General features: G+C 48.1%; 1 protein-coding gene and 1 long non-coding RNA gene across 2 annotated transcripts; both read right to left on the reverse strand.

Annotated features, from left to right (window-relative positions):
- Positions 1–2747: 2747 nt before the first annotated feature.
- On the reverse strand, positions 2748–6561 carry LOC139327983 (uncharacterized). The gene is made up of 4 exons (XR_011601685.1): positions 6498–6561; positions 3210–3334; positions 2971–3102; positions 2748–2789 (listed from the first exon to the last, which is right to left on the reverse strand). It is a non-coding gene; the product is annotated as an uncharacterized lncRNA (long non-coding RNA).
- A 4418-nt stretch (positions 6562–10979) lies between these two features.
- On the reverse strand, positions 10980–13252 carry LOC139327970 (putative claudin-24). Its single transcript, XM_070958054.1, has one exon. The coding sequence runs from the start codon at positions 13109–13111 to the stop codon at positions 12443–12445; it is 669 nt and encodes a 222-aa protein (XP_070814155.1). The 5' UTR covers positions 13112–13252; the 3' UTR covers positions 10980–12442.
- Between the last annotated feature and the right edge of the window lie 451 nt (positions 13253–13703).

The following is a 13703-nucleotide window of genomic DNA, read 5'->3' on the forward strand; positions in this document are numbered from 1 at the left end:
TTTTAGGGCTGTCCTAGCTGACATGCATCTGCAACATTGCTTGTTTATCAGGGCAGTGCCACTGGAGTGGCAAACCAGGGTGGTGGTCCCCATCTTTAAGAAAGGGTACCAGATGTTGTGTTCCAAATACAGAGGGATCACACTCATCAGCCTCCCTGGCAAGGTCTACGTCAGGGTATAATCCAATTGACAGTTGAACCGCAGATCGAGGAGGAGCAATGTATTTTTTGCCCACACCAAAGAACAGGCCAGAAACCTCAGTGCTATCACTGACTGACTGAAGGATGCCCCTTTCATATCCAATCATGATACGATCACCTGCTACCAATCAACCTCTTTACCTGTGGAATGTTCCATACAGGTGTTGTTGGAGTGTTCCACATCTTTCCCAGTCTTTGAAACATGTTGCTGCATCAGATTCACACTAAGCAGATACTGACCCACTGAACATTGTTACAGAAATCAATGAAGCTGATGAGGAAGAACATTAAATATATTGACTTTGTGCGGTTTTCAGGTCAGTTTGTGTCAGAAAGGATCAGAGTCCCAGCTGTTTTAGAATCTGGCTTGCTCATGAAGAAGAACTAAAAACATACAGGTTCAACTTATCTGGATAAATAACCGCTGAAACATGAATCAGTCATATTTTCATGTTATTAACAGCTGACCTCTTTGCAGCAGACGGTTGTCGTTGTTTGGAATCATTGATGTGATCATTTAATGTGTCACTCTTGGAGGAGACACGGCTGAGTCCAGGTCCAGCAGAGTCGCGTCGCCGATGGATCCTGATTACCAAAATAAATAAATAAATAAATAAAAACTTAATTGAAGCTCATGTTTGGTAAAAGTCTTACTATATGACAGACTTTAAAATATAATCCAATAACAACGATAACAGAACTTACTTTGTGTCTGACAAACGTCTTTGTTTCAATGCAATAATTAAGTCATTTGAAGTTTTCCTCTTGGACACACAACTGCGTCCCGGTCCAGGTCCAGGTCCAGGTCCAGCAGAGTCTGGTAGGTGCTGCTTCTCTGACCTTCAACACAAAACACATATTTTTGGATCGTGTTTTTCTTGCCTCTTTGTCTCTCCTGTGATCTCACTCTGTGCAGAAAGTTTCTCCTTTACCAACATGTCACTGCTCCTCACGAGGAGTTTGTTCTTTCAGATGTCTGTCATGTCCCCGCTATTCAAAAGTAACTGGATGTTGACTTACTCTCTCACTGGTAAAGCCTGTCCTTTGAAAAAAAGTGGTGGGTCCATGGACACACAGCTGGGTTCAGGTTCAGGTCCAGGTTCAGGTCCAGGAGAGTCTGGTGTGTGCTGCTGCTCTGACCTTCAACACAACATCCGACAAACATATATTTTTAGATAATTTATTATATCTGTGCAGAAGCTGTCTGGTAGTTCCTCTTGGTTCTTTATGCTGAGGATGAGGATGAGGATGTGGTGATGAAGGGCTCACTGACCCTCACCTGCTGTCATGGAGCTTTGACCTTACAGCTCTTCAGTTACTGCATTGACCACTTTTGGCCACTAGGTGTCCCCATAAAGCACAAGCCAACTGGACAAATGTGGCAGAGGAAACACTTGTGCTGACAGTTGGCTTGTCTGGTGGTGCACTTCACCTCTCCTACGTTACTGATACGCAACAGGCATCTACCACCGTCAATGATCCCACCGTAAAACGTATGTTCTGCTCAGAAATGGTTCAGGTTGGATTTTCACTTTGTGAGCTCCGATGACGTCCTTTTGTGATGCAGAAGGAAAATAAATGTCATGTTTTCTTTTTACATTTGTCAGACTGAATTGAATAACTCACTTTGTCTCCTCTTTAGAGAATCTGCTCTGTTTCATATCAGTCATCTGCAGTCATGTGACGTCAAATTCAGATGGAGGGCAGGAAGTGAAAACCGCAATGGACAAGATGAAGGTAAGATGACTCTTATGTTGTGAAGATGAGCGATTTTTCAACTGAACTGAAAGTTTTGCTGCTACTGAGGCAGCACATAAAACAACTAACTGCTCATTCAGGCGTCGTTCTGCTCTAGAAAACAAATGAAAGCAGACAAAAGTCTGGAGGCAAACATCTTTCTTGTTAGCGGTTGGTCCACGACCTTGGTACCACAGTGCTCCGAGATGACGGTCGTTTGGTTTTTCAAGGGGTTGTAGCTTGTATTGTCCTGAGGATTAACTGAGCAGCAAATGTTGAGTGCTGCAGTGCTGAATGTTGACATTTACATTAAGGTTCATCACTCTCAACGGTCTGGTCAAACGACACTAAAGAGGTGGATCGTCTCAAACAAGACCGGGTTTGTTACAATGCAAGTAATCTCCTGGCACTCACCCTGCTCTGCAGACCCAGTCTAACTGGATCAAGTGGAGACATGGTGAATATTTAACTGAGGAAGTCGATATTGGTATTGGTATGGATAGTTTTAGAGGTGTTGTATTCATGTCTGAACAGCTGATTCATGAGATTCCTCAGCCAATCACAGTGGAGCAACACAAAGCCGTCGTGTTTATAACTTTTCTGTCATATCACGTCGGCCGACACTTTTCTACTTTCGTGTTTCAGAAAGTTTCTCCTTTACCAACATGTCACTGCTCCTCACGAGGAGTTCGTTCTTTCAGATGCTCTGTCATGTCCCCGATATTCAAAAGTAACTAGATGTTGACTTACTGTCTCACTGGTAAAGCCTGTCCTTTGAAAAAAAGTGGTGGGTCCATGGACACACAGCTGGGTTCAGGTTCAGGAGAGTCTGGTAGGTGCTGCTGCTCTGACCTTCAACACAACACACACATATTTTTGAATTGTGTTTTTTTGCCTCTTTGTCTCTCCTGTGATCTCACTCTGGGATTAAAGTTTCTCCTTTACCAACATGTCACTGCTCCTAACGAGGAGTTCATTCTTTCAGGCGTTCTGTCGTGTCCCCAGTATTCAAAGTAACTAGATGTTGACTTACTCTCTCATTGGTGAAGCCTGTCCTTTGAAAAAAAGTGGTGGGTCCATGGACACGTCACTCTTTAAGGACACACAGCTGGCTCCAGGTCCAGGTCCAGGTCCAGCAGAGTCTGGTGGGTCCTGCTGCTCTGGCCTTCAACACAACACACACAGAGCTTTGAGTGTGAATAATGATGGTGGACAGATTTGAGTGCTCTGACATGGAGACGAGTCCTGGACAGTCAGAGACCCTCGTCTCACCTCTGAGCTTCGGTCTGGACGTCATCGTCCCCACACGGACTGGTTTTAGAGGGACGGACTCCCTCCTCTCTGTCCTCACACCGATTCATGCTGCTGAACTCACGTCAGCTCACACACACTTTGATCTGGAGAGGAAACACAAATCATTCATGTGCACATCAGCTGAAATCATCCTTTCATGGTTTCTCCTGTCAAATATCAGCTGCTCCTCCTCTGATTGGCTGTTATCTCGTCTCTCATATCAGCTTCAGCTGAATGCTGTCAGACATCAGTGTGAGGCCGAGCTGCTGTACTTCTATCAGTCCACTAGATGGCGCCATGAAGCTGCAGTGAAGTGAACACACACTTGATGCCTGGACGAGCGTTGACGTCACTGACACACTGAACAGTGTTTCAGTTGTAGATAAATGAGCAGCTCACAGAGCTGATGAAGATACTTTCAACACTCAGACTTCACATTAACCTTTTTCATGTTGCGCTGTCTGTATTTCTGACACATTGGAATTTCCCCTCATGGGACGAATAAAGGAATATTCACTTGTATTGAATTGAATTAATATGTCTTAATACACTGAATACAAATACAGAGAAATTCTCCAGATACTTTTTTTCTGCCGTGAAGGAAACTAAAACAGCAGACCACCACGTTCTTCTGCCATGTTGAACCACAGACTGTACAAAACATGGATGTCGCCTCTGTGACATCACCACAGGGTCCACCAAACTCCCAGCTAATCCAAACATGATCAAACAGGTGGAGCATGGGTGGAGCTGAGGCGGCTGAATGAAACCTGGTGGCTGAAATTTAGTGTTTAGCTGTCACTCAAAGCAGCCACACCAAAAATTATACAGAACTTTAAGCCTTAATATTTAAACGAGAAGAGAAATTCAGCCCCGTACAGTTGTCATGAACAAGGGAATAAGCTCCAGAGACCAAAACCGCTTTTTGTACCAGGCTGTTTATTTCCACTGTGTAGTTTTAACTTGGGGGTCTATGGGGACTGACCACCTCAACTGACGATTTGAGGAACTGCACTCTCTGGCACTTTTGCGCTGCCTTCATTTCTCAGCGCCGGAGGTTGATGCTTGAGTTGAACAGATCATGCGTCTCGAGGTTCGACGTTATCATGTCAACACTGAGACAAACAGTTCAGCCACCACAGAGGTCAGTGTCACGTGTTCAATAATTTACTGAACGACGTCAACATGAAAGAGGTTCCACGCCCTGCAGTGGATCAATAGTCAACACATGGTTTTACTGTCAAACACAAGAGTCCTGAAACCACCACACAGCCGGAAACAAGCCCCAATCTCCAGATAAACAGAGTCAACTCAAAGCTTCCTCAAAAGACCAAAGTGCGACACGTGCAGAGAAAAGCCTTCAGGTGAGTCTGCTGAGTCAGAGCTGGAAAGCAGATCAGGTGCAAAGGTGCAACAACAGGGGAGTGTGACATGTTTGCTCACCGTGTTGATGATTTCTCAGAGCTGAAGTTGGTCAGTGAGTCAGACTGGAAACGAGCCTGACACCAGTTTAACCTGTGAGACTCATCTGGAATCTTTCCATTAACACCAGTCAGAGGAGGGAAGTAACACAGTACAACTACTGTACTGCACAAGTACTGTACTAAAGTACTAAAGTACTGTATTAAAGAACAGTTCTGAGGTCGTTGTACTTCACTTGAGTATTTCCACTTTATACAGCTTCACACTTTTACTCTACCACGTCTGACGGCTTCAGTTCGTAGATTCAGATTCATAAAAAATATAATTAGCTCATAAACGGTGATGTTGTCCAGACTGAGTAGACATCAAAGACGTCACGTCAAAACTTTTGACTTCCATCATTTCATCGATTCTTCAGTGTATTTGTCGGTGAGGGGGCAGCTCTCACCAACAGTTCCCGTTTGTTTTTAGTAAATAAATCCTGGTGGGACACATTCTGTCTTGTTTCTGGCTGGGATTTGTTCCAGTTGGTGAACTGGCCTTTCCAGCAGCCCCGGTTGGGATTTCAGGCCGTGAGCACCCGTCACGCTGTGATGGGAAATGGTGACTGCCTCCTAACTGCTGCCGCAATACTGGTTTAACTGCATTCATATTGTGCAATTCAGCAGTCCTCTCAGCGTTTCACCTGAAGCCTCAGGTAGCTCGGCAGGCTAACGTTATGCAGCAGCTAACAGGAACCGACCCTGTGTTAAAGGGCTTTAACTGTTTTTTGGCCTGCGGCCACTGCAGAGGGCTGGCAACCTCATACATGGGGTGTACACCCTACCAGCTGAGCTGCAGGGGCACCCCACTGATCCTGCTTTTGACTTCAACTTGGAACTGAAAGCTCACTTTGAGAGATTTTCAGTTCAGATTCGTCACCACGACAGTGTCGGCAGAGGTTCAGCGTCGCCACTGACTGAGGTGGAGAAAAGTTAGAGATGCACAGGTGGAGGCGGGCGTGGACAGCTTCAGATCCTGCACCTGCTGCACTAAACACCGTCTCAGTGTGATCCAGTTCAGATCCAATCAGGACCCAGATCAGGTGGAACCGCTTCAGTGTCACAGCCTGAAATAAGATCACACGACGCGACCCCCCCCCCCCCCCCCCCCCCCACACACACACACACACACACACGTTCACTGACTTTATCTGTGGAGCTTTCTGATGTTTTCATGATTTTCGTGGTTCACTGCTCTGAAACCTTCAATTACAACAAACAAACAAACATCATTTCACCTTTTTCATCTCAGTTTTTTTCATGACATTTCAGCTGTTTGACTGGCGGAGCCGCATATTATTATAATTACCCTCACTAAATATTTCCTCTCAGCCTTCCTCCTCCTCCTCCTCCTCCTGCTGCTGTCTCCGCATCAGTCCTGCGGTGGAGACACAGTGACGGAGCATTCACCGACAGCAGCAGCTTCTCCAGCGGCTGCCCGGCCGAGCGAAGCCGCCTTCAGAGGCTCGACCAGCGGGAGAGCAGCGGCTCGTCTGCGCCTCCTCCACAGGCTGACAGAGGCAGGAAAAGCTGCCTTCAGCCATCAGGAAGTGGAGCTACACAGTAACAGCGACTCTGAGTTCACCTCCTGAGGATCAGCTCGCTCTACTTCTACTCTGATTCCACCGTTTGGCCTCCGCACATCGAGCGGACATGGCGGGGGGTTGTCCCGGAGGAGCTTCACCTCCTTCATCCGGAGTTCAGTCAAACTGAGAGTTTGGAGAAATGATCGACGCTGTTTGTGTTGAAGCTGAGCTGAAGACAGTTTGAGGAAGAAAGAAACACCTGAAACGAGTTACTTTACCTTCAGATGGAGCTTCAGAGGAGAAAACACACTGCGACACACCGACGGCTGAAAGCGAAAGTAAAGTTCAGACCGGAAGGAGCGGACAGACAGAGGGACAGAGACAGAGAGACAGACAGACAGACAGACAGAGGGACAGAGACAGAGAGACAGACAGACAGACAGACAGACAGAGAGAGACACAGACACTCTGAGCTCAACATACTTACATACAAACAAAGTAAAAGTACTCGTTCTGCAGAATGGATCATCTCACAGTACTTTTATACTGCAGTTTCATCTGTAATTTTACTTCATCGTTTATCATCTGATCATATTTTGTAGAAATAATGTGAATCTCCAAAGTAACTGAAGCTTTGGAAGAAATGCAGCGGAGAGCAGAAGAAAGTAGCAGGAAGTAAAAATACTCAAGTAAAGTACAAGTACCTTAAAACTGTACTTAAGTACAGAGCATTACTGAACTTTATTTTTACTTATGACATATTTTTACATTAAAATGAAAAAACAAGAAAAGTTTCAGTTGTTCTGTTTCTGTTCAACAACAAAAAAGAAAAAACTTAATAGCTGATATCGACTGCAACACACAAACGATGCAACAGCGCCATCAAGTGACGAGACGCTTGTTCTCTGGACATGGCTGATCCCTGCAGCTGCAGTGACTCAGAGAGGCCACTGGGGGGCAGCAGATACTCTGATCACTTCTCTGCAGGTCCAACTCAGTCCTCACACTCCCATCTCTTTGGCTCTTTTCAGGGCAGATGTGGAAAAGTCTGAGGTCCGGGTCTCCAGAGGGAAGAGGACCGCCGGTCCCCCTGAGGACGCTGACGTCACGTCATCGCGTCTTCTGGAAAGGTGAGGTGACCTCACATTGGACTTCATATTCACTGTGGACTGCTGAAAGATGACGTCCAGTGAGAAGCTCGTGAAACGTTTTAACGGTTCATCTGACAGGAAACAGAAAAGGGGCTGTTGGAGGTTCGTGGTGTGGTTGAAAATTGACGGGCCCCTGAGATATCGAAGGCCCCCCAGCACCTCGAGACCCAAAGAGACCCGCTTTGCGTCTGTTGGTGTTTCTGTCCACGAAGGTTAGCTGAACCCGATGAGGAAAACAAACAGAACAGAACCAAACAGCTGCTCTGACAACGCAGACCTTCTTGCTCTTTCCACTGTCACCTGACTTCCTGTTTGCTCTGAATAACTGCGGCCGCTCGAGGTCGCCGCCGAACGCTCAACGTGGACCAAACCTTTAGCTCTAAAACGTAAGAACGACCTCGACAACATGTTTAAGATGAAACTGAGAGTATCATCTGTTCACTCCTTTAATGTTTACACACACACACACACACACACACACACACACACACACACACACACACACACACACACACACACACACACACACACACACACACACTCTGCGTCCCATGTGACCCGTTCAATGACTTCCTGTCTTCTGCTGCTGTTGGACTCAGATGAAAACAGCCTCTTTTGTTCCCGACTGTTACAATACTGGGAGCTCTGGTCTACACTCTGCTTCCCAGGGAACAATGTCACACACACACACACACACACACACACACACACACACACACACACACACACACACACACACACACACACACACACAGGGTAGTGTGAGGCTGGGACTGTTGTCATTTTGAGTTATTTTTTGATTTTCTAAACTTCTTGTTTAGTTGATTAAATCTTTGTTTGGGGGTGATGAGACCAGCTGATCCTCCATCAGCAGCTTCAGACCGGCTGATCCTCCATCAGCAGCCTCAGACCGGCTGATCCTCCATCAGCAGCTTCAGACCGGCTGATCCTCCATCAGCAGCTTCAGACCGGCTGATCCTCCATCGGCAGCTTCAGACCAGCTGATCCTCCATCGGCAGCCTCAGACCAGCTGATCCTCCATCGGCAGCCTCAGACCGGCTGATCCTCCATCGGCAGCTTCAGACCAGCTGATCCTCCATCGGCAGCCTCAGACCGGCTGATCCTCCATCAGCAGCTTCAGACCGGCTGATCCTCCATCGGCAGCTTCAGACCAGCTGATCCTCCATCAGCAGCCTCAGACCAGCTGATCCTCCATCAGCAGCTTCAGACCGGCTGATCCTCCATCAGCAGCCTCAGACCAGCTGATCCTCCATCGGCAGCCTCAGACCGGCTGATCCTCCATCAGCAGCTTCAGACCGGCTGATCCTCCATCGGCAGCTTCAGACCAGCTGATCCTCCATCAGCAGCCTCAGACCGGCTGATCCTCCATCGGCAGCTTCAGACCAGCTGATCCTCCATCGGCAGCTTCAGACCGGCTGATCCTCCATCAGCAGCTTCAGACCGGCTGATCCTCCATCAGCAGCTTCAGACCAGCTGATCCTCCTCCCAGGCTACGTGTTCTGAGCGAGTCTCTGCTTTCAAACTTCGCTGGATTGCAAACACAAAGAGCCAAAGAGCTTGCTGATTTATGGCTCTTTTTGTTTTCATTGGCCGTTCTTCTTCGATGGCGAGGCTGTCCTGGAGATTAGCTTTGGTTTCTTTCCTTCCTGCTGCAGTGTGAACTGTTTCACTGTGTGCTTTCAGTCTGCACGCAGACATTTTAATGACACCTCGCAGACCGGGGCGGACTGATTCGACACAGGTCGTCTCGGTTTGTTTGGACTCACGTGTCCATTTGAAAATAACACGTGCTTTACGAGCCAGTCGTTACTCTTCATGCAGTCGCATCCAGAACCTCGTCTCCTCAGATCGTCTTCAGAGCGATGAAGTGTAAAGAGAAGAAAGGAGGCGGATAGACGTTCACACAAACTTTCACTGAGGTGCTGTTCACATCCCAAAACTACTTCGCCAGCACTGACGAAGGTGCGGTCTGCCTGTCTCCGGTGCTGGCTGACAGTCATCCTCTTTAGTCGTTTAGGACGACTTGGCGTCCTTTTCTACATCAGCTGTGTCTTCAGATACGCTAAACTAGCGACCTGAGCTAACAGTAGCAGCTCGGTCTGGTGTTGTCATGACTCATCACACTCATCTCAGCAGCAAGGGACGTTTTCCAGCCCTGAGCGTCGTCTGCAGGCTCCCTCACATCCAGCCCCAACACCCACCACCTATGAGGGAAGGCAGCCTGAGCCGGACGCAGCTGGGATTTTCAGGGATTTTGGTTTGATTTTCAGTGCCTGATGAACATCTGAATAACTTATTAAGGATTTCCACCGAACGTGACGCTCCCACCCTTGGCCCTGCTGTTGTTTTGAACCATCTGGTTCCACCTGGATCTGGTTCTACATCCTGGACTTAATTTCTGCAGACCTGAGAGTTTGTCAGTGTTGGCACAGCGAGCTGAGGTGGCAGCATTTCCCTGTTTGGCTTCATGATGAGAGCCTCCGTGAAACAATGTGAGGGTGAGGGGGTTCACTTCCTGTCTGTGGACTCACTCCCCAAACCAGGTTTTTCTAAATCACGGCTCCATTGTCCCGAAAAGGAAAAGAGCGATTAAAGAGAAGCTGGTGGGCCGCGAGATACTGCAGCGCCGTCTCTTTCATGTGTTTGTGTATCGCTGTGAGGACCACGGGGGGTGGGGGGTGGGGGGGCAGCCAAACTCATCTTTACATCTGGTTCATTTACTTTTTCAAGCAAACATGAAGCCATCAGCAGAAAGACGAAGTTTTTCATGGAATAAGCCTTTTTATGGTTCTCCTACTGTTAGCTCGAGTTAATCCACGAGATTTAAATGTCAGCTGTTCGCATGTGTTTGTGCCCAAATGACCAACACTCGGTCAGTATCTGACATTTGGCGTCTCACTGGCCTGGAAGGAGGAAAATGTGCCTCTTTGGTTGCTGTTGTAGCTTCGTGAGGAGGTGCGATCGCTTCACCAACACCTCACTCCAGCAGCGATGCTCCTGACATTTCTGATTATTTGTCATTGTGAGCTCTCAGATTTGTGGTCGACCCGCAGCAGAGCGGCATCTCCGTGCTGAGGTCACGTGGTGCGTTTGCCGTGGTCGACTGATGTGGAGCCAGCTGCTGGCTGGAGGCAGATTATGGGCGCTTATAATGAGCGTATTGTGAATTCAGAACAAAGGCAGCTCTCAGGCCGCGGGGGGACGGGGCAGAGCCGTTATCTATCCAGAGAAGAGCTCCAGGAGACCAATGAGACACCGACGTTCAGAAAGTGACGCGTCAGCAAACGTACGCTTCTGTTGATGAAGCCGAGTCGTCCACAAACACGCAGTTCGTGTCGCTCCATGAAAGCTCGTGTTTCATGAAGGTCTGATCGTGAAATGAATCAGATGCTGAACAAACCCCTCAGCAGGCCTCGTCGTGATCAGAGCCCCCACCCTCAGATACCCTCACACAGCATGGAGCCTGGTCACCCATCAGTCAGCTTTGGATTGTTGGAGCAGAGCCGTCAAACTAAGAAAACCATCGTCACTCTCAGGACCGAATGTTTTCCCACAGACCAAAAAACGACCAGGTTTCAGTTTCTGTCAGCATTTCCTTTTATTCTGTAGCGTCTTTATTAACATGCTGCTCGTCTTTACAGTCATCTGCTGCGGACATTCACAATGATAATTGATTTAAAGCATCGCAATAATCACAATTATCATTCCACTGCGTCTGATTGGTTTGAAAAAGAAAACATCAGTAGCTTTTTTCTTACTTTTTTTCATGAAACAACTAACTAACAACTTTTTCTGCTGGCAGACACGAAAAAACTGCTCAGCGCCCTGAAGACAGACATTTATTTTGTGTTGCTGAAGTAAATTCTGCAGACAGTTTGTGCTCAAACACAATAAAGCAACAAAATGCTTCTTTGGCTCCTCAAAAAGGAAATTTTCATGAGTGAAAACATAACAAACGGCTGAATGACTGAAGCAGAGAGGAGCAAATTATTTACGTTTGAATAAAAATCTATTTTCCAAAACGTTTTGCAGCCAGACTTCAGATTTCAAAGTTTCCAAAGATCCTAAACTGCACCAGGATGATTTCTGGACAAATGTTTTGTGTTTTTTTGATGCCCCAAAGTCTAAAGAAGAGAAACTGTTGATTTTCTCACACAGTTTGAGACACTTGAGATGTTTTCAACCCACTGAAACAGTTTTGGAGTATCTGACATACATTAGAGCAGAAACACTGCAAAAACTCAGCTCTCAAAAAGGGAAAAAAAGCAATAAAATGGGGGAAATTATCTTCCAACAGAACAGGAAAATTTCACTTACCAAGCAGAAATATCTCGTGTAGCAGGCGCACAGTTATCTAAAAGAAGTGCAGTCAGAATAAAACCAGCTTCGACGCAGCAGGTTGTTCCTGTCAGCGTCGATCAAACCGCTTTAAATTCCTGGAAATTCTAGTTTCAAGCATTAAGAAAACCTCATTCGCAGGTTAGAAGATCTTATTAAGATAACGGCACAAAAACACCTGAAACAGGTGACACGTAAAAGCTGCCTGATCAGAACAGCAAAGCCTGAAAGCTTCCAGAGATGCTGAACTGCGTCAGGCTGGATTTTGGGGAAATGTGTGTGAAATGATGTCGAGTCCTCAGTGACGAGCTGGAACAGAGAAGCTGCCAGACAGACGGCTTTTTAGGGGTTTGAATGTTGAATTTTAAATCTGTTTGCTTTGTGAAAACTGCAGGACTCAAACAAGATAAATGAGATTCTGAGTTTGCAAAATGGTGAATTTTACAATTTTTCCAGTTTTCTTCGTTTATCCAGAATTGACAGAAAGCGTTTTGAAACGTTTTGTGTCACTTCTGGACTTCGGAGCACCAAAAAACTGAACCTGATTGTTCAGACTGGCAGTGTTTGATTTGATCTGTCTGAAACTGAAACTTCTCTCTTGTTGCTTTTGGACTTTGGAGCACCAGAAACTGCCTTGTTGATGCAGACAAATTAAATGAGTTTGCAGGAGAATAGATGTGAAACTGACTTGTGACGTCCCCGATGCAGTAGACTCAGACGTACTCAGATCTGGTCCAGATTGAGGGCCGTCCCGGGCAGACCCTCACCAGAGGAATGGGGACAGGTATGTTACAGGTTTCCTCCTGCAGACACAAACAGGAAGTCAGCAGCAGAGTTCCTGCCACCAGGTGAAGAACTCCCGCCGTCCAGCCGCAGAACAGAGCATCCCCGAACTCCCAGCGCGGCACCACCTCCGGCACCGACTCGTCGAAGAACCGTATGACCGTGAGGTGTGCGATGTATGAGACCGGGATGAGCACCAGGATTCCGGCCACGAGACACAGCACCCCCCCCACCATCTTCATCGCCCTCTTGCATTGGAGGTCCTCCAGCCTGCTGTGGCAGCTGTTGACCACGTGCATGCCAGGGATGGCCAGCAGCAGTCCCAGCAGCCCAGTGGCCAGGGTCACGCACATCAGGATCCGGGCCAGTTTGATGTCTGGCGGCAGACCCAGGAGGCTGTCGTAGGGCCGGCACTCCAGCGCCCCGAGGTCCTGCACCACGCAGGTCTCCCACAGCCCCAGCTCGTAGCTCTCTGTGGGGAGCAGGTCGGTGGAGAGGGTGAGCCAGGTGGACATCAGGGTGGTGGCCAACGAGCAGAGCCAGGCCCCCGCCGAGAACAAGACCCCCGACAGTTCCAGTGCATGAATGCTTGGGTCCATGACAGTGCCACTCAGAGTCTCAGGATCTCCTGGTGGTCCCACTCTTTACCTCCCTGCCTCCCTTGCTGGGGGGTGGGGTGGGAGGTGGGGGCTCCTCACCGGGCCATGACTCCTTCCAGGGAATATCCTGAGCGGGCTGCCAGCTCTGGCGGCGACTCAGATGAAGCCCTCTGTACATTCAGCACTCCAAGAGCGGGCCCTGCCAAGCCTTGCCCCTCCCCCCCCCCCATCAGCCTGACGGGAGACAGTGATTGGTCAGCACTGCAACAACAGCATCATTCAGCCGCCTGTGAGGTCGATGCACGCAGGGTGTCGTTCAAATGCAGACAGGATGTTATCAACGCACACATCTCCATCTGAAAGGCGTTTGAAGTTAATGGCATCGCTCGCGCTTCCCTGCTTTGTGTGGGAGCCCCCCCCCCTGCAGAGAGCCCCCCCGCCACCCGCAGAGAGCCCCCCCCCAACTGCAGTGTCACCAGGCAAACCAACAAACACAGACGGTTTTACGTGATGTCTGCACTGGCTTTGTTCATGTAATGAGGGCTGACAAAACAGGAAAAAGAAGCCGAGCTGAGAGCAAATGATGCAGATT

The sequence above is a fragment of the Chaetodon trifascialis genome, chromosome 24 (assembly GCF_039877785.1).
Source record: "Chaetodon trifascialis isolate fChaTrf1 chromosome 24, fChaTrf1.hap1, whole genome shotgun sequence".
In the NCBI taxonomy this organism is placed as follows: Eukaryota; Metazoa; Chordata; class Actinopteri; order Chaetodontiformes; family Chaetodontidae; genus Chaetodon; species Chaetodon trifascialis.